Source organism: Trachemys scripta, chromosome 16 (assembly GCF_013100865.1).
Source record: "Trachemys scripta elegans isolate TJP31775 chromosome 16, CAS_Tse_1.0, whole genome shotgun sequence".
In the NCBI taxonomy this organism is placed as follows: Eukaryota; Metazoa; Chordata; order Testudines; family Emydidae; genus Trachemys; species Trachemys scripta.
The window spans coordinates 9,802,416-9,820,903 of NC_048313.1; the positions used below are offsets into that span (position 1 = coordinate 9,802,416).

Consider the following 18,488-nt stretch of genomic DNA (forward strand, 5'->3'; position numbering starts at 1 on the left):
CTGCTGGTTGGAAGTGGCTTCCAGTCTCGACTACCATTCCACCTGTACAGAAAGCAATCACGTAACGGCACGTTGAGCTATGCCCTCTGCCGCCCACCAACCAGTGCCAGTGCGTCTCCCCCGGAGTGACAGGTTTCAGAGTAGCAGCCGTATGCATCCGAAGAAGTGGGCTGTAGTCCACGAAAGCTTATGCTCTAATAAATTTGTTAGTCTCTAAGGTGCCACAAGTACTCCTGTTCTTCTTTTTCCCCCGGAGTGCTTACATCCCAGCCACCTGCCCTCTGCTGGAGAGGTCTGGATTGGATTCCTTCGCTAGGAGTTCGTCCGCACTGCTCCGACTGGCTGGAATCGGGCAGCCCTTCTGGGGCAGAGCAGCGAGAGGCTGGGGGGTGCCATCTGGCATGGCAGTGCAAAGCCCCTCGAGGTTAGCAGGCCAGGCCGCTCCTCACTAGTCAGAGTTTCTGGTTATTTGAGCAGTTGGAACATAGGTCTGGAAGGGAGCACCTGGGTCATGGAGTCCAGCTCCCTGCTGTCGCAGGCAACCCCTCATAGAATGTTGTTCATAAACCTGTCAAGCTTCATCTTAAAGCTAGCTAGGTTATCTGAAAGGGTAAGGCGTCCTGGACCTGCAGCCGGGGAAAGAGACCAGCAGTAACCAGACCAGAGTCCATTGCTGAGTACGCTGACGCATCGCCGCTGGGACACGCCGTCCAAGCCAGCCAGTGGTTCCAGTCCATCTCCCCCAGGTTACAGGCTCAGTTACTGCTGAGGAGATGGTCTGGACTGGCCCGAACTGAGCCTGGGGATCTGGCAGAGGCCTGTGACAAAGCTCGCCTGCAGAGGCTGGGGGCCAGAGGAACAGGCCTCACTACTGCACAGGAACAGGAAGAAAAGCAGCGGAGGCTGTGGGCCCAGCCAGAGAGTTTGTCGACCTTGTCAGGGACAGGAAATGGACCAGAATTCAGTGTTTTGCATGTTCCAAAGGACGGAACGTGGCAATGGAAACATTGCAAAGTTTCCCTGGAGTTCCTAGCTAAGGCTAGGAGTGCCATTGAATCCTCACATGCTTCGAGTAAAGCGCATTCACAAGTCTTTGCAGGATTGGGCATAGGGCTGGCACCAGCTTCTCAAGCGGGTGCTTGGGGCTGCCGCTCCGGAGAGGGGCGGCACATCCAGGTATTCGGCGGCAATTCGGCGTCAGTCCCTCACTCCGCCTGGGAGTGAAGGACCTCCCGCTGAATTGCCGCTGCAGAGCGCGATTGCGATCGCGGCTTTTTTGTTTGTCTTTTGTTTTTTGTTTTGGCTGCTTGGGGTGGCCTGGAGCCGGCCCTGATTGGGCATATGTTTTCCTGCAGTGGAACCTGACCCCCTTACCTGGGGGCAGCCAGGGAAAGATCCAGAAGGTGGGAGCAGAGCAGGGAGCATTGGTTAAGGTGACCGTGGGTCTCTAGTCTCCCTAACCTCAGTCAGTGGCTGGGGGTGCGTGTGTGTAGTAACAGAAGTCAGGAAAAATATGTTAATATTGGGTTGATGCTAACGTCATTTGCTCCCCCCGGGTTGTTTTACAAGCCTCTCGCCTGAAGACCAAGCTGCTAACCAGAGAAGTTCAGAATGATGTATAAAGCCACAGAAAGGTGCTGAAATTGCCAACACGCTCTGGTAGTTTATGCTCGTTGTTCGCAGGGGGCATGTGCATGCTAAACCCATAATCCAGGGCCAGTTTCACATGCACGCTCCTTTTGAAAAGCAGGAGGTGAGCTGCCATTGCTGTCAAACACCCATAACGCAGACAGTCTCCATGCCAGCTTGAGCCCAAGTAGGGAATCCTGTTCAAAGTTACACCTTTGATAAACCGGCGCAGGTGCCTTTCAGTGCTGTCAGGAGGGAAGGAATCTGTTCTCATGAGGGCTCCATCACTCGCGGGGAGGTGGTGATAATGAGTTTGCAGGAGAGAACATTGTGCTGCGAGTTCAAATGTAAATGAAAAGTTCATGAGGAACCTTGACAGGTTGAGCAGCGGGTGGGAACGGAGCAGCAGCAGCAGCTCTCAGCCTGCCTCTCTCCTCTCCACTCAGTCACGTCTGTTTCCCCATCAGACAGACATCCCTGTCCAGCAGCATGGCCCCAGTGCCGATGGAGCTTGGAGGGTATTTCGCTGAAATGTGACTGCGACGCTGACGGAAAGCAAATCAATCTTTCTGAGTCGTGTGTGTGTGTGTGTGTGTGTGTGTGTGTGCGTGCGTGGGGGGGGGGGTTTCTTATGAGGAACTTGTGAAATTGCTGCTGCTGGGGAACATTCTGTTGCATTATTAATATTTATTCCCTATTTTGCAATATGGTCCAGAGGCTTTCAGCCCAAGGTTAATTATGTCCTGGGAGGGGTTTGGCGCTTTTCTGATTCCATAATCTTGCTGCAAGTAATTTTTTAAGACCAGCTGCTTTAGCAGTACATGGTTCTAAGCTGTGGTCCTGAGGCCAAACAGAGGCAGGGTTGCAGACATCCAGCCTGAGGCCACTGAAAATGCCCTTTGGACCTGTCGGTTTTGCAGGGCTGGGTTGTGCAGGAACAAGACAAGTGTCTTCGGCAGCTGCCTTCTGGCACTGGGGACAAGAAAGTGGATAGCCAAGGCCCTATTTCCATGAGCACCATTATCTGACCTGGCGGAGACACCCGGGTGCGGGAGGAGAGTTGTGTGAGATGACTGGTTTCCTGTCCTCTCCTGCCACACTGAGGTGTACGTCTCCTTGGCAGGTACCACGATCAGCAGGATGTGACCAGCAACTTCCTGGGTGCCATGTGGCTCATCTCCATCACGTTCCTCTCCATTGGCTACGGTGACATGGTGCCTCACACATACTGTGGGAAAGGCGTCTGCCTCCTCACCGGCATCATGGTAAGAGTGTTTTCTCAAGGAAGCGGCCCAGGAGGGGGAAGTACACAATCCGGAGTAAAGCTTCGGGGAGCCAGGGCCAGCAGATTGCCCCTCACACCCACCCACTGGGTCCTTCCTATACTGAGCCTTGGAGATCCTGCCTCAGTTTCCTTCCCATTTAGAACACACTCCTTGGGACTCCACTGATTCCCCTCCCAGGGTCTAACCCAGGGCTACAGCTTGGGAAGCAAGACCAGGCAGGTTTGGGTTGGGGGATTTTACAGAGCCCCCTTCCTTCCCCACTGGTCGGGGGCTTCTCAGCTAGTTTGTCTGTGAGCAAGGCTTCACAGCTTTTGCTCCTGCTGAAAACTGGCAAGGCTGTGAGCAATCAGGATGCTGGGAGCTGGGGAGGTCAAACCCTCATCAAGGGTAAGCAAAACTCACAGCGTTAATCTGAACCACTGCATGCGCTGGGACAGTGGGACGAACAGGAGGCCTCCCGGGCAGGCTGGCACTCAGTGGTGGAACTCACTCCGGTCTCTGGATCACTGCGTTGGGCTTCCATGGATCTGACATGTCCTTTGTCTGAGGAGTGAATGACACTTAGACAGGATCTAACAGGTCTTGACACATGACTTTGGAGGGGGTGTGTCTGTGTGGATACCTGAAAAGCCCGCAAAGTACACAGTTGCCAGAGTACCATGGGCCCAGTTCTGTAGCCAGTGGATGCCCAGAGCTACGCTGGGTGGGAAGGCTGTAGTGTGTATAATGTCTCAGCAATCCTGGGCTACAGCAGTGGTTGCCAACCCTCAGAGGGGCAGTGAGAGCTGCCCACTAAGCAGGCAGGCTCTAACACCGCAGCTAATGCCAACCCACGCGGGGTGAGCCGGGGATATGTAATGGGCACAGGTGAGTCTTTAGAACAAGTACAGGGCTGGGGCAGAGACCCAGCTGCCACTGACTACAGGCTGCTGAACAGTGCAGTGTGACAGGAGTTTGCTGGTCCCATCGGAGCAGCTCCACAGAGACCCTGGTCTGTGTGACAGAAATATCCCTCAATCGGTGCCCAGCAGTGGGGTTTGGCAGCTGTCCCAGACAGGCCAACCTCTCAGCCACTGGTTTTTACAAGCGTCTGCCTTTCTCTCCCCACACTGAGCTGCAGCCCATCTGACTGACTATCCCGGATTGTCTCACTGACTGTCGAATCGCCCCAGCGCCTGCAGCCGAGCTCAAGAAAAGCTGTGGAAAGCGGGCCTCTTCCTCAGTGTGCAGAGCTGCCTCCTCGCAGTGCTATGTGTTACTGGGAGACTGATGCAGAATGAAGGGAGCAGGGAGAATATTTTTATTAGTGGAATGAAACATCACCTGGTACAGCAAACTTTTCCAGCTACCTCACTCCTCAGCAGCCTACGATGGGCGACTCGCTGTGCATTATACACTAGGATCCTCGCTTTGGCATGAAATAATGCTCCCTGCTTTCCTTAATCAAGCTAAACGACCCAGCCTGGCTACCCACTGTTTTACAGCTGGTGTCTGAGTCCCACAGCCATTTATATCACTAGCCAAGGCCTGTTCCTCTTTCACGTACACTTGGATGCGGGGAACTCTGCTCCTCAGCCCCTGTTCAGGCCAACAGCTCCGTGGGGTTACCCAGGCAGGCGCTAGTCCTCATGGGCACCCTCTGCATCAAGGAATCGCTCTTGCTGAGACATTTCTCTCTCCTCCCTCCCCGACCACAGGTGATGATTACAGTAATTAGTTAAAGGCAACCTCCCCCTTTGGTTACCATGGTGACCATGGAGGCCAAGGCTAGGGCTGCATGTGCGCGTGCTGTGACTAGGTTTAATAACAGGCATCTTGCCGAGTTCCCGAGTACCCGTGTGGTGATTTGCCACCACGCAGGGGTCAGAGCGCTGTGGCTTCTGCCTACCAGGGAGTTTCGCCTACCACAGCAGACACTTGGAGCTCCTCTGCAGTTCGGTAGGAGACGCCATGGCAGCTGCCTCACAGCATGGCACAGCTCGCCTCTCTGGCTAGGCATTTCGAAAGCACCCAACAGCGCGGTGTCCAGCCAGTGGCCTCTGGAGGCCCTGTCGGCTCTAGGCTGCAGAACCAGAGTGAGCAGGAGTGAGAACTGGGACTGATTCCCCCCGTGCAATGACATTGCCTGCAGAGGAGCGTCTCTCGATCTCGCTCTGAGAGAGAAGCAAAGCAGACTCTGAGCTTCCAGGCCAACAGAGGATGGGTGGATTCGGTACAGGAGGCTGGGGTGACCCACCCCCATCACAGGTAGGGATATCTCCAGGACAAGCCAACATCTGGAGCAGGCTGGTGCTTGGTTCCTAGAGCTGTTTGTCAGAACAGCGAACAGAGATGGTGAGCATCCCTAGTGTACTTGTGGGGACTAGATTCCATCCTAAAACTGCTCAGTGCCAGCTGGTTTCAATCACGTTGGAGCTACTCCAGCTGTTGTAAGGAATCCTTGGGAGAGACAAGAAGCCAGCTGTGAAGTCTCCACACCCCCTCATTCCATTTGTCATTTTCACCTCTTCATTAATATTTCATTTTGTTTGTGTTCCGTAAACTAAGCTAATGAAGTCAGTTCTCCCAGGGCTGAGTGAGAGATACCGGGTCCCCTCTCCAAAATCCTCTTGATACGTTCCAATTTCTTGAGTTCTCCAGCTGGAGATGTCCCATGGAAGCCAGCCTGAAGGAGAAGCCGAGAGGCACTTGAAGATGGAGGTTTGCAACCTTGACTAGCCAGAGAGATGGATGGGTCGTTATTGAATGAAGATGCACAAAGTTGTCCGTGTGGGAGGCCCTGGTGCTGTGCTGCACTGTTTGGGCCATGACGCAGCATGATCTTGACTGAGCTCTATTGTGGACTGACCTGCTGTCACCAGGCAAATGCCACCACATCCACCAGGAGACAGCACTGGAACCGCTCTGTGGGGTTCTGCTTCTCCAGTCAATAGACGACACCAGGTCCTCAGCTCATGTAAATTGGCATCGCTCAGGATCTGGCCCAGTCTTCCCTCCCCAATCATTGGGTGCTGGGGATGGGGGTGTGTCTTCTCTCTCCTCTTCCTTTCTATCGTCAGGAGAGATCCCAGCAACCACTGTGGGTGCGCAGAAATCTGGGTAAAAATCTACCTGCGTTGAGCAGCTGCACGAGGCCTAGGCACCAATCAAGCCCTGCTTTCTCCTTTGGGGTTTAAATGGCCACAGCCCTGGATGCAGGTCCTGGCATCGAGGGATGGTCCACGCTCCCCAGGCTGCCTTGGGTGGGTGCTCAGCGTGGGCTCACAGGAGGGGCACAAAGGCCAGGACAGCAGTTGGGAACTCCAGAGAGACAGGCTTACGCTGTGTCTACACTGCAGCCACTCCAGTGCTGTGGCTGTAGTGTAGACCCTCATGACCCCGACAAAGGGGGTTTTCCCATTGCTGGATTTAATCCAGCTCTCAGTGAGACCATAGCTCAGGCAATGGAAGAATCCTGCCGAGCTTGCAGCAGCTCCATGGGGGCTGCGGGTGGCTGAACGGCAGCTCTCGGGTGTGGGTTTTTCACAGAGGTAGGGCAGCCGACGTGTCAGTGATAGACCAGGGCTCAGTTTGCTCCCCTAACACGGTTCCGAGCACACACAGCGTCAGGTATTTCCAAGCCCAGCCCCATTTCATTCCAAGGGTTCCTCTTCCGTCATCACTCTGCTTCTCTCCACTCTGCTGCCCGGACTTGCCTGCCTCCCTTGCAAGACCCTCTCCTTTATGGGCTGCATCTGCTGCTCCTCCTAGCTGCTGAGTGGGACTAAGGGTGGGATCTAGTGCATCAGGCTGGAGCAATGCTGTGGGAGCCACCCGCTGGCTGGCATGGCCTGAGGGACCATGCCAAACCACTGAGGCATGAATTTGCTCCACTGGCCAACCAGTTCACAGATTTTCCAAGTTCTATGAGAGCAACTGGTTCCCCCTCCTTCTCCTGCCCCCAGAATCCCAGGCTCGCCGGACTCTCAAGAAAGATACATTTCAACATGCCAGAAACTACCCCTCAGTGTCTGGGTTTTAGTCCTGCCTGCTGCTGTTGTGCTGTGCCAGCATGCTCTGACCCTTTTAATGCAGCTCCCCTGGGGAGCATTCACTCGCTAGCCTGGGAAAGTACTTTATCTGGCTGCTGCCACAGTAACGCCAGCCAAACGGGAGGAGTGTGACACTTCCCAGCAAACAGCCAGAAAATGAGTCTGTTAGCGCCTGCCACAGCCCCTGGCGCTTCCTGCCACAGCTGACAGATCAGCCCCTCTGCTCAGCCAGCCACGGTGGAGGAGAGCAAGCAGCATCTTCTGGCGTGTGAGTTCCTGCAGCTGGGAGGAAACGCTCCCCAGCTGAACAGAAGCAACAGGGGTCAGGCTTAGGTGTGAGTGAGGCTAAGCATACAGCACTTGTCCCCCCCAAGCTCTGAAAGAGAAGCCAGGGGTTATTGTGAACCTGAGGCATGGCCCGAAAACCCACCCCCTCCATCTGATGGAAAGTCCTGTCTGGAGGAGCGAAGGCATGTAGTCCCCAGGCACGGATGCCTGGCGTATCTGCAACGTTCAGACGTGCACTCTGTAAAAGACATCAGCCTGGTGTTAGAGCCAGGGTGGGTCTGCAGAGCTCAGACACCAACATGATGGGCACAGCAGAAGAGAAGAAGAATAGCAAAAATCGCTTGCAGCAGTGACCCGGCCCCGAGCTAACCTCACAGCCAAGGGCAGATGTCCCATCCCAAGCTAGACTGGGCGAACCAGAAGAACCTTCACTCCAAGGGAACAGAGGGAATGAAAAGTGTACGTCCGGAGCCTTACAGGAGAGGTCAGACCGGGATGTTTGTTAATGATTTTTAAGGAATGAAAGGTCGCTCCCCAAGGTCACGGTCTCTGCCAGGCAGCACAAGGGAGGCGGTCTCATTCCCACACAGGGAGACTCGGGCAGACGCTCTCACTCTCTCTCTAACACATGCACCGATTCACTTTCAGGTTGGCACGTTTTGCTTTCAAAGCCAAATCTATCCAGGAGATAATAGCTACCAACGGGGCTCTCCGCTTGCCAAATGGAACATATCCTGACTCAACCGGGCACAGTTCCTACTGTAATTGCTTGGTAAAAAGGAGCTACCAGCTGTCACCGTTTAGGGGGAGGGAGAAGGGGGGAGGGAGAAAGTGATTCACATGATCTCATTTCTGTGCCGAGCCTCATTGTAGTAAAAATGGGTAGCTGACCACCGTGCAGGGTGCCAGCAGCCTTTTCTAAAGGAATCGCTTAGGAAGAGCCAAGGAGAAGGTGCCAGCTTCAGCTGTGCTAAAAGCATAGGCGGGTTTCTTTTTCTCTGAAGCTCCATGAGAGAAAACAGAGATTGAGAGAGAGCGAGGGAGCGTGCCTGCAAACCTGCTGGGGTGTTTGAGCCGTCCTCTTCCCAGCCACGTGGCCCTGCAGCCTAATACAGGCGACACCCAAAGGGCTTTCTTCATGACTCTCACAAAGGAAGCTATTTTTTAAATAACAAAGGGTTTAGTCAGGCCAGTAAGTGTCATTATTCCCATTTCACAGATGGGGAAACTGAGGGGAAGGAATATGCTGCCAAGGTCACACAGTGAGTCAGGGTAAGAAACTCAGGAGTCCCGGTTGCCTGCATTATCAATCCTCCCACAGCAGTGAATGGAGCCCAGTCCTGGCTCCTAGTCCCCCTGGCTTAGTTGTGAGCCTACACTCCCATCCAGAGCTGGGAACAGAACCCAGGAGTCCTGACGCCCAGGTCCCCGGGGGCTGATGACTAGCCCATGCTCCTTTCCAGAGCTGGGAATAGAACCCAGAAGTCCTGACTCCCCCCTCTCCCACTCCCACTCTAACCCATAAAACAGACTTCCTCCAGGAGCCAGAAATGCCCCCTAATCCTGATGCTCGCCTCCTAAAAACAGTGGGGCCAGCTCCTTAGCTCAGGGGCACTATGCCAACTGCACCAGCTGAGCTGGAGTATTGAGTGCAGCTTCTAAGTGTCTTGGGAGGGTCAGGAGAGGGCGACGGTTTCCTGATGACCCCCTGCCAACCAGCAGCATGGTCCAGTAATTACACAAACAGCCGCTCAAGGACACATGTCCAGCACTGTGGGCAACTGACCCCATGGAGTAATTAAATAGATGACCTGCTGCACAAGGGGGTGGGGGGTGAAGTGTAATTAATGTATGTAAATGGCTGGGATGGGGCTGCGGTCATACAAAGCACCATCACTGCACAGTTTCATCCCAAGCGTCCCTCTGCGGGAAGGCAAGTGGCATTTTGGAAGTAGGAGGGGGCCGCTCGCTGCTCCATGATTAACTCTTTGCCTTCTTCTCTCCTGCCCTTGCTTTTCCCATGGCAGGGGGCTGGCTGCACTGCCCTGGTGGTGGCCGTGGTGGCCAGGAAACTGGAACTCACCAAAGCCGAGAAGCACGTGCACAACTTCATGATGGACACTCAGCTGACGAAGCGGGTAAGGTGCTCCAGGCAGTGGGGTGTCTGTCACGGCTGGTTGGGGTAAAAATCCCCAAATGTAACCACAGGAAACCTTAAGCCAGCTGGTGTAAATCCACTTTGATCTCAATGGAACTATGCTGCTCTAGGCCTGCTGAGAGTCTGGCCAGACCCTTCTCATCTTGTAAACTAGAGTGTGACATCACAATGAGACCAGACATTGATCCGGGAGGAGAAAACTTGCCTGTACCCAGAAACTCCTCAAGCATCAACAATGCTGGCTGAAGGGGGCCGCTGGCCATTTGCACTATAAGCTTTTCTTGAGCCCTGACAGAAAAATATCATTGAATGCTGCAGTGTTTCTGTTTCCCCACGTTTCTGCAGGAACGTTTTCCTCTCCAAATCATTTCCCCCCTTACCCAGGTAATTCCCCACTCCAGGTAATTTTCCTCATTTCCTTATGGAAGTGGCTAATTAAAATGAAAAACCAAAGTCTCCTCTCTGGGGCAGAGCTCAAAAGATCACTGAGCTGGTGCCCTGGTGCAGGTCGGCCTGCAAAGACAGCACTCAAAGGGGAAAACACTCCTGTAGAGCAGGCAGAGATGTGTCCCTCACAGAGCAATGGAGCACAGTAACAGGTCAGGAGCTGTTTCTTTAAGGTACAGCTTTTGTGACAAGTTTTCCCAACACTTCTGTCTGCATGAAGATCACAAATATTTTTCCCAAGAAGGATCCTGAAACACCACCGCCACCAGTGTCAAAGCCCTGCTGTGCTCAACAGGTCTCTGTCAGCCTGCCGCCCATTGGGGGCTTCATTAGAAACTGAGCTCGGCTTTAATCCGCTGCAGCCCGAATTAAGCGTGGAGTGATTTTTATTGTGGAGTCGTAGCAATGCATGCCCAGTTGGCCCCGCAGCCCCGTTTCACTGGGGAATTATTCATGAGAGTTGAGCTGCTTTGCTTTGCATCCGAAGAAGTGGGCTGTAGCCCACGAAAGCGTATGCTCACATACATTTGTTAGTCTCTAAGGTGCCACAAAGTACTCCTGTTCTTTTTGATTTGACTATAAATTGTGTTGGCGGACGGCTTTTTTTTTTTTTAAAGGAGAATATACAGAGGTCAAAAGGAAAGTTCAGGGACATATTCCTCTGCTGTCGATACAAAAAATACAGCCTACTTCACGCTACAGTGGCATGGCAACAGCTGGAGCATAATAGAAAATAAACTGTATAAGCCGTACATGGTCTGAATGCTGTGCAGGCTTGGAAGAGGAGCTGTCAAGTCTGAAATGAGCAAGTAACACCAGCTCTCTCTCTGTCTTCTGCTCCCAAAGTCTGCCGTTTACAAGGGACTTAGGAAAATCTGGAAAGCCCAGCTGTGCACCCGAGCAGAGGAAGTGCCACAACCCTGTCCTTTCCCCTCTCAGAAGGGGATCCTCCTCTTCATCTCTCCAGAGCAGGCCTATGCCGACTGGAGGCACGGTGCTTATTTACATGCTTTGATCCCAGCTGGGCAGGGCCGAATGATCACTCAGAGGTTCTCTGCACTTCAGCAGCAGGGCAGCATTTCCGACAGCTGCCCATCCAATGACTAGTCGTTCTTTATGCTGGGATGGTCCCCACTGTGTACTAGGCACTCTACAGACACACAGGAAGACACTGGCCCTGCTCCCAAGATCTCATGATCAGAAAAGCTCAGACTGTAAGGCAGAAGGGATACCTACAGCAACTGAGCCCTCCAGGGCTGAGAGGGCCACAGAGCCAAGTACTGAACAAAGGAATCCATAATACAAACAGAGAGCGTGATCCATTCATTATAAAAGGTAGTTTTGTTTGTTTACTGTACGTTTCAAATGCTTTGATAGGACTTATTCTGCCTTTGCTGTGGGAGCAGTGGAAAAGTCTCCTGAAGAATTAGTTCTACGTGAACTAGATATTGTGTTCTTTAGAGCCATACTGGGCGGGTTGGCCAGCAGAGGGATTCAGCAGAACATCGAATCCGGGGCTTACCACATTTTGGACTAACTTCTCGGTTGGTATAAATGGGTGCAGCTCTGTTGACGTCAGTGGAATTTCATCCATTTACACCAGCCTAGAATTTGGCCCCATGTCTCTGATTTCCAGTCGCTGCTCCCAACAAGGGCTGGAGGGAAAGCCGCAGAGCCAGCAGCTTTTCCCACTCAGGGCAGTGCAGGGATTTCGGTGACGCTCCCCTCCCCTCATGGGACCTTCCAGAGGCAAACCAGGAGGTCAGGTGACCTTGTTAATGGTGGCCTAGCGCTCGCAGACCGCACTCGCACCTCTGCCCGGGGGAGTTCCTTCCGAAAGCCAGAGGAGCCCTTGTGTTGAGCTAGAATGATGCATAGACCAAGCCAGCCTGGAGCGCAGCAGGTAGTAGTAGGTTCTGACAGCTGTAAGGGAGTCTAGCCAGGGAGCCGCTCCACGAGGAGAGGATGGAGTCAGCGCAGTTACACCTCTCGCCGTGAGGAGTCAGGTTCACACTTGTATAAATAGGTGCAACTCAACTGAAGCGAAGGGAATTGCTTACACGAGGGTTGAATTTGGCCCATTGACTTTTCATGAGTCAGAGGGGATGATCCTTGCAAAGCATGCTGAGCTAATCTTTCCACTTACACCAGTGTGGCACTAGTGCAACTCTCCTGACTTTAGCCGAGTTACACAACAAACTTGTGCTGGTGTAACTATGGAAAGTCTACACCGCCTCGCCCCTGGTGCACACAGCTGCTGCCTCTCGGGGAGGCGGAGGTAGGTAGTGTCTCCACTAAGCTCTACGGAGGAGCAGCCGCACCAGTACAGCGCTGTGAGTACAGACAAAACCCTAAACCTGGATTTCACCAGCATGAATGAGAGAGTTGCTCAGAGGGGAAGAAATCAGTGAGGACCCAGTCTTTGCAGCCTAGCCATGGAACTGCACTAGAAATCTGGCAGTGTATAATCACTTTATACCCTGTGGTGACTGTACCTAATGTCATTTCAAATGTGAGTGGCGCCAGCAATGTTTTGTACGAGTGAGATGGCAGTGGAGCAAAGGTGGGTACATGACTTAGGACTGGCTCAGCGTCACGGCTTGGAAACTCAATTTTCAAATGTGTCCGGATCCTGTGGAGATGTAGCAGTAGAGGAGATAGAGACCACGAGCAGGGAATTGAATTGAAACTGTCAGAGATGAAGAACGTTACACAAATCTTGAGTGCAATGCAGTGCCCACTTGCTGAAGAGAGGGAGAAATCTAGGAGGAAAACCAGATACCTCCCATAAGCAGCAGAGAACTGAAATGATCATCTTCATAGCCAGGGACTTGGGGCAGTCAGAAGAGCAAAACTAGCTTCCTCTGTGCTCATTTTTAAGGGATTTTAAAACATGGTGAAAAAATAAGCCGGCAGGTTGATGTGGGACGTATTTTTCCAAGGACCATGCAGTGGATTGGTCCCTTTTGGTGATAAAACCGGGAATCTGTTATAAAGCAACAAAACCCCTGAAATGATGGTTTGGAAGGAAAACGGAGGAAGCCTAATTGTCCATGCACCCTCCTTTTCTGGTCTCTCCATTCTCCTCACTAGAGCAGCGCCCCGTGTTACTTGCCCTCTGCCCCATTCCCCATGTATGTTTTATTTGTTAAATATGCTCTAGGACCTACAGAAATCAAAGGCAGCTACAGATAAAATCCAAATGGAAAATCTGGTGGAAAACTAAGAACCCCCTGAAAAGTTTAGGGATAAAATTGTCATACCCCACAGAATATCCTGGGATCTTGGGGAGATTCTGGTGCCTCCCTCCTTCCTCAGGATATCTGCACTTTCCTCCTTTCCATCCCTCCCAGCCCCAGTGTCGCTGCGAAGAGACATTTGTTTCTGCAGGGTGCCCATTCTGAGCTCGAGTGTCTGGCAAGGGAGGAATGTCTTGCGAAGAGCAAGCTGCCAACAGGGTGTTGTGCAGGAAATGCAGAGTGCCGGCCGTGCAGGGAGACCACAGCCACAGTGGCGTTTACGGTGACATAAGCGATACAAAAAGCAAACAGTGGTTAAAACCTGTTCCTCCTCCTCCTGTGGCTATTGATCTGCTGGCTTTGGGCCAGGTGGAGTGTGGCCAATTCATTTCAAAGCAAGCACCAAAGCGGCCGTTTAACAGCAGACTCTTCAAGCCAGGTTCATGCACAGACTCTCTCGGCCCGAGCCACCAGCAGGGGGTTAGTAAATTCAGTGATGTCCGTGTGGCACTGTGGTTTGTACATGTGTGTTTGCAGGCGGAGGATCCTGTTTTCCCACACCTGACAGCCCGGCCTAGCCACGATGAGAGCACGTGGAGTCCTGATTTAAGAAATACCTGGATTTGATTACTCTGGGCACAACCACCAGCCTAATGTGAAATTGAATTATAAACCCATGTATGGAAAGTGCAGTACTTGGGGGTGGTAGAAAGAGGAGAGCCCTGGTTCATTCTCTCGCCAGCACCGGCAATGATAGAACAGGCCTGTGTTCAGGTGTGACCTGCTACCGGAGACAAGTAAACCTGGGAAGCACGTGCCCGAGAGTCACTAACATCTGACGGCTGCTGGGGGGGACTCAATCAAGTCCCTAGTGGACAAGTGGCCATAACAAAAGCAAACGATTGGCTGGTTGGCAGTCTCAGCAGCGAGGCCAAAGACGGAGTGAGCCATGAAGACTGCTGCCCCACGGCCAGTCCCTCCAAGCAGTGGCGACGCACTAGCATAAGAGACTGGAGGAAGCTTTCACTTGCACTGCCAGTGCTGTAGACAGAGGACCCGAGTCTCCCAGGCTGTTGGTTACTCACACAAGGTTGTGTATAAAAATTCCCCTGGTACTCACAACCTCTCTTTGTTCTCCTGCCCCAGAACCGTAGCAATCTGCAGTGCTTTTGGAAATGTCTGAGCAGTGGTTATCTGTGCTTAAACTCCCGACACAGAGCAAAACATGCAAAACCCCAAAGGTAACAGCTAATTACAAATCAGTTTCTTTCCTGCAACCAAGGAACGCTTCCCCCTGCTCTTTTCACGAATTACTCAAGATGTCTGTGTTTAAATGAAGACTTTGTCCCTAGCCGTCTGGATCCTGTTGGTCTGTCTCAAATCGGTGGTGCACTGAGTGATATCAGCCGTTTCCATGCCATCAGCAGGAATATGTGGCTTTATTGCATGGAGAGGGCACTGCAAAGGGGAAAAGCTCTGGCTTTAATCATTGGGGATAAGTACAGGAAACTGCAGTGGTGCTGTCCCCATTTCCAGTGTAACCAAACCTACCTGTGTGTGAAACAGCTGTCACAATGGTTTGGCTACCGTGGGGAAGGAGCAGCTGGCACGGGGGGTGGATTCCTCTCTGCACGTGAGGCATGTTCACACCGGCGGCCGATACAGAATCCATGCCCTCTCGGGGACAGGGGTAAATATCCGCCAGGCAAGGTTCCCTCTAATTTTTTACATCCATGTGCAGAATTAATTTTGTTATGTGCACCAAAATGGAGGTGACGTGTGGTGGGGGTGGGGCCAAGGGGTTCACAGTGTGGCGGGGCTCAGGGCTGGGGCACATGGGTGGGGTGGTGGAGGGCTCTGGCTGGGGATGCGGGCTCTAGGGTGGGGCCAGGGATGAGGGGTTTGGGGTGCAGGCTGCCCTGGGGCTGCGGCAGGGAGAGAGGACTTCCCCCAGCTCTCTCTCACTGCAGCCCAGGTCCAGGCCTCTCACCGGCTGCAGCAGCTCCGGGTCCGGGAGAGAGGCGCCTCTCGCACCTGCGTGCCTCTTGATAGCCTGCTGTGTGCCCACCCAGCTTAGAGGGAACGTAGCTGCCAGGGATTCTCAGTGGCATGTGGGGATGGCCTGGAACTGGTTCCATGAAGAACATGGTCCTGCCCAGCACAGGGTAGACCGTTGCATATTTAGGTGCAAGGTAAAAACCGAGGGGCAGGCTAGGGAGTGTGTGGGAACCCAAACAAGAACACTGCTGCGTGGTCCCGAATCCACTCCTGCCTCGCCTGCAAAGTGTCCAGCAAAGCACCTTGTCAGCGTAAGGAGGAGCCCACTCATCAGATCTGCTCATTCGCCACCAACCCTCTTTCTTACCCATCACTCTGGTGAGCAAGGGCTCGATCCTGCCAAGTGCCAAGCAGCGCTGTAAGGTGCTGAGTGCCCTCAGTTCTGACTGACTTTCATGGAGGGGAGGGTGCTCAGCAGCTTGTAGGACCAGTACAGACCAATCCAAACCATTGCCCCAGGCCTAACGTACAAGATACTGCATCCCATATGCTCTCTGAGCCAGGTGGAGAAACTAACCTGCAACTGGCTCTCCACTTTTGTCTTGCAGATCAAGAATGCTGCAGCCAACGTCCTTCGGGAAACGTGGTTTATCTACAAACACACAAAGCTGCTAAAGAAGATTGATCATGCCAAAGTCAGGAAGCATCAGAGAAAGTTCCTTCAAGCCATTCACCAGTAAGTGGAATCCACTCCAAATGGTGACCAGAAGAACAGTGGGGTGGGAGGGAGAATGACCAACATGGTCCAGACCTCGATGTTCCAGCTCCATTCATAGAGAAGAAAATCTGAGCAATTTTCCATTTCCTTGCCAGATGCCATTCTAAATATGCTTGTCTCTTGTGACCCATTTGTTGTGTGGGGCTAATCCCAGCTGGATTTCCAGAGCAGTTAATGCTGATGGAGGGACCAGCACACGGAAAAAGGACATGGCTGTATCAGCGTTTTCTTCTTCCACAGGCTGCGCAGTGTGAAGATGGAGCAGAGGAAGCTGAGTGACCAGGCCAACACGCTGGTTGACCTTTCCAAGGCAAGTTTCTGAAGTTCTCTCCGAGGCCCACAGGGCTGCAAGCCTTTCATCTACATTTACTGTATAATCAATCAGTCAGAGCTGGCTGAACGCAATAGACAAAAGGTCAAACATTAGGCATCTGGAAATGACAGTTGGGGTATTACTCTTACCCTGCAGCAAGGGATAGGGCCCCCGTTTGTAGCTGTTACTGCACTCGGAGATTGGGGCAGTGTAGATTCTAACAGAGGCTGGAGTTGGATAGGTACAATAGTATTGTCTCATCTCTGGAACGGGAGCAGCTGGCACAGATGGGGTGTGCCAGTTCCCTTTGCAACCCACACACAGCAAAGCAGGATCTGGGATCAATCGTTTAAGGTCAGGCTTCTCAAAGGGGCTTTAGGCAGAGAGGTGCCCAATTCCCACTGAAAGTCAGCAGCAGCTGGACTAGCTCAGGCCCTGTTGAAAATGACAGCGTAAAACATTAGCCAAAGACGCTCTTCATTTGAAGACAAAATTCTGGTCAATTCTCACCCGGGCAGACAGGGGCTTATCCCAGAGACCGAATATCAATGGAGCCGCAGCAGCGTTGCAATATGCATGTCTTCAAAGAACTGCAAGAGCTAAAAGCTCCCAGGCCTGGCACGCCCAGCTGCTCCCTTGGCAGGTTCAGATGTGGGGAGGACATTATTTCTGGTTACTCTCATCTCGGTCCCGGGTTAGATTTCGTAGCAGCAGGAAACCTAGTTGGAGAGCCAGACTAAGAGCTCAGTGTTCACGTGCGGTGTCCTGCTGGGAAGAAGATTTAATTTAGGGAGCAGCTTGGTGCTTCCTCTCCCTGACAAATAGAAGTTGGGTTGCTGTCAATGCGATGGCTTGTCTCTACGGCGGAGATGGGCTAAGACAGTAGGTCCCCAATGGGGATTATCCTTATGATGCAAATATCAGTGTCCCAAATTACCCACAAGCAACTCAGGAACTACCCACACAGCAGTGTAGCCTAAAACCAGGGGAAGATCCGGCCCAACCCAGAAAGCAGGTCCCTCTTCTGTTCGTTGCTATTGTATTATGGGGGTGCCCAAAGACCCCAGTCAGGATGAGGGCCCTGTTGTACTCGGTGTTGTACAAACACAGGTGACGTCTTCATGGCCTCCAGGGCTCTCAGTGCAGAAGATGAAGGGCTAGAGGTGGAGGCAGAACACATGCAAATACCTGTGGGGTGATAGACACAGCTGACGCTGGGGATCAGGTTTAATCATCTCCGCAGCGTGCAGATGGATCGTAACACAGAACAACTGCGGAGCAGTAGCCGGAGGCGAAGCTGCACAGGCTGCTCGCACCGCCAGTAAATAAATCCACGTATCTGACACAATCAAGCCTGCCAGAAAAGAGTTAAATTAGACAATTCCAGCTGCTGCCAGTGTGTGCACCTCGCAGCCGAGAGGTGAACTCTGATGTTCTGCTGATCAATGTCTTTCTTATTGGGATGCTGTTGACCAGCCAGAAGTCTCACATCTTTCGTCTCTGTCCAGGCTTCCCCCGGCATTCAGTCACCAGGCAACGAATGAGAAGAGCATAGCATCTCTCTGGTAAAAACCTGTTAAAGGAAGAAACTCGTTAGAGCAAAATCCTGTAACAGGCTTTTCTTTTAACGGGTCATTGATTCATTTTAAAGACTTCTCTCTTGATTTGGAAAATACGCTTGTGCCTCGCTACACAGGAAACATCTTCACTTATTGACTCAGCACTTTTGTTGCAATTTGCTCTGTTGCACTGGAAGTTCAGTCTCTGAACAGAGATTTCCCTCTTCCCAGTATCCATGTGAAAAGGCTTCACTGTTCACACACTGCTCTATTTGTGACAAGTATTGGTTTAGCTAGGTGCAACTGTGCCCGAACTCCCTCTAATCAAACTTTCACCTCCCTGCTGTAATTTTCCCTCTAGTCTATTCTTTCTTCTCTTCTTTTAGCCACCTGTATTTGTCTGTTCCCATCTCTATTTTATGAACAGCATCAGAATCACAAGGTGGAGGTGTGCAGAAATCAATTCACTGAGGTTGCATGTGTGCGCACCCATGTCAGACCACAACAAGAGCAAAAAAGACCAAATGTGATGGAAGACTCTGTAATTTCCAACAGAGCTGGTATTTCCATACGCCAGATTCCAGAGAGGCTGCCTTGCCTAGTGGTTAGAGTAGGGGCAAGCCCAACTTTGCTACTGCCTCACCGTGTGACCCTGAACAAATCCGTTCCCCTCTAGGCGCCTTAGACAACACTTACTTTTGTGAAGCGCTTTGAGATCTTTCCATGGAAGGTGCTACCTGACTGCGAAGCAGCATTGTTATT

At 52.3% G+C, this 18,488-nt stretch overlaps 1 protein-coding gene across 1 annotated transcript in view; it reads left to right on the forward strand.

Moving 5' to 3' along the window:
* KCNN3 (potassium calcium-activated channel subfamily N member 3) overlaps nt 1-18,488 on the forward strand; it is a 70,756-nt gene that overhangs the window by 46,092 nt on the left and 6,176 nt on the right. The window contains exons 4-7 of the mRNA XM_034792091.1: nt 2,753-2,894; nt 9,262-9,372; nt 15,685-15,812; nt 16,095-16,164. Coding sequence (XP_034647982.1) covers nt 2,753-2,894; nt 9,262-9,372; nt 15,685-15,812; nt 16,095-16,164 — 451 coding nt within the window. The remainder of the gene's footprint in view (nt 1-2,752; nt 2,895-9,261; nt 9,373-15,684; nt 15,813-16,094; nt 16,165-18,488) is intronic.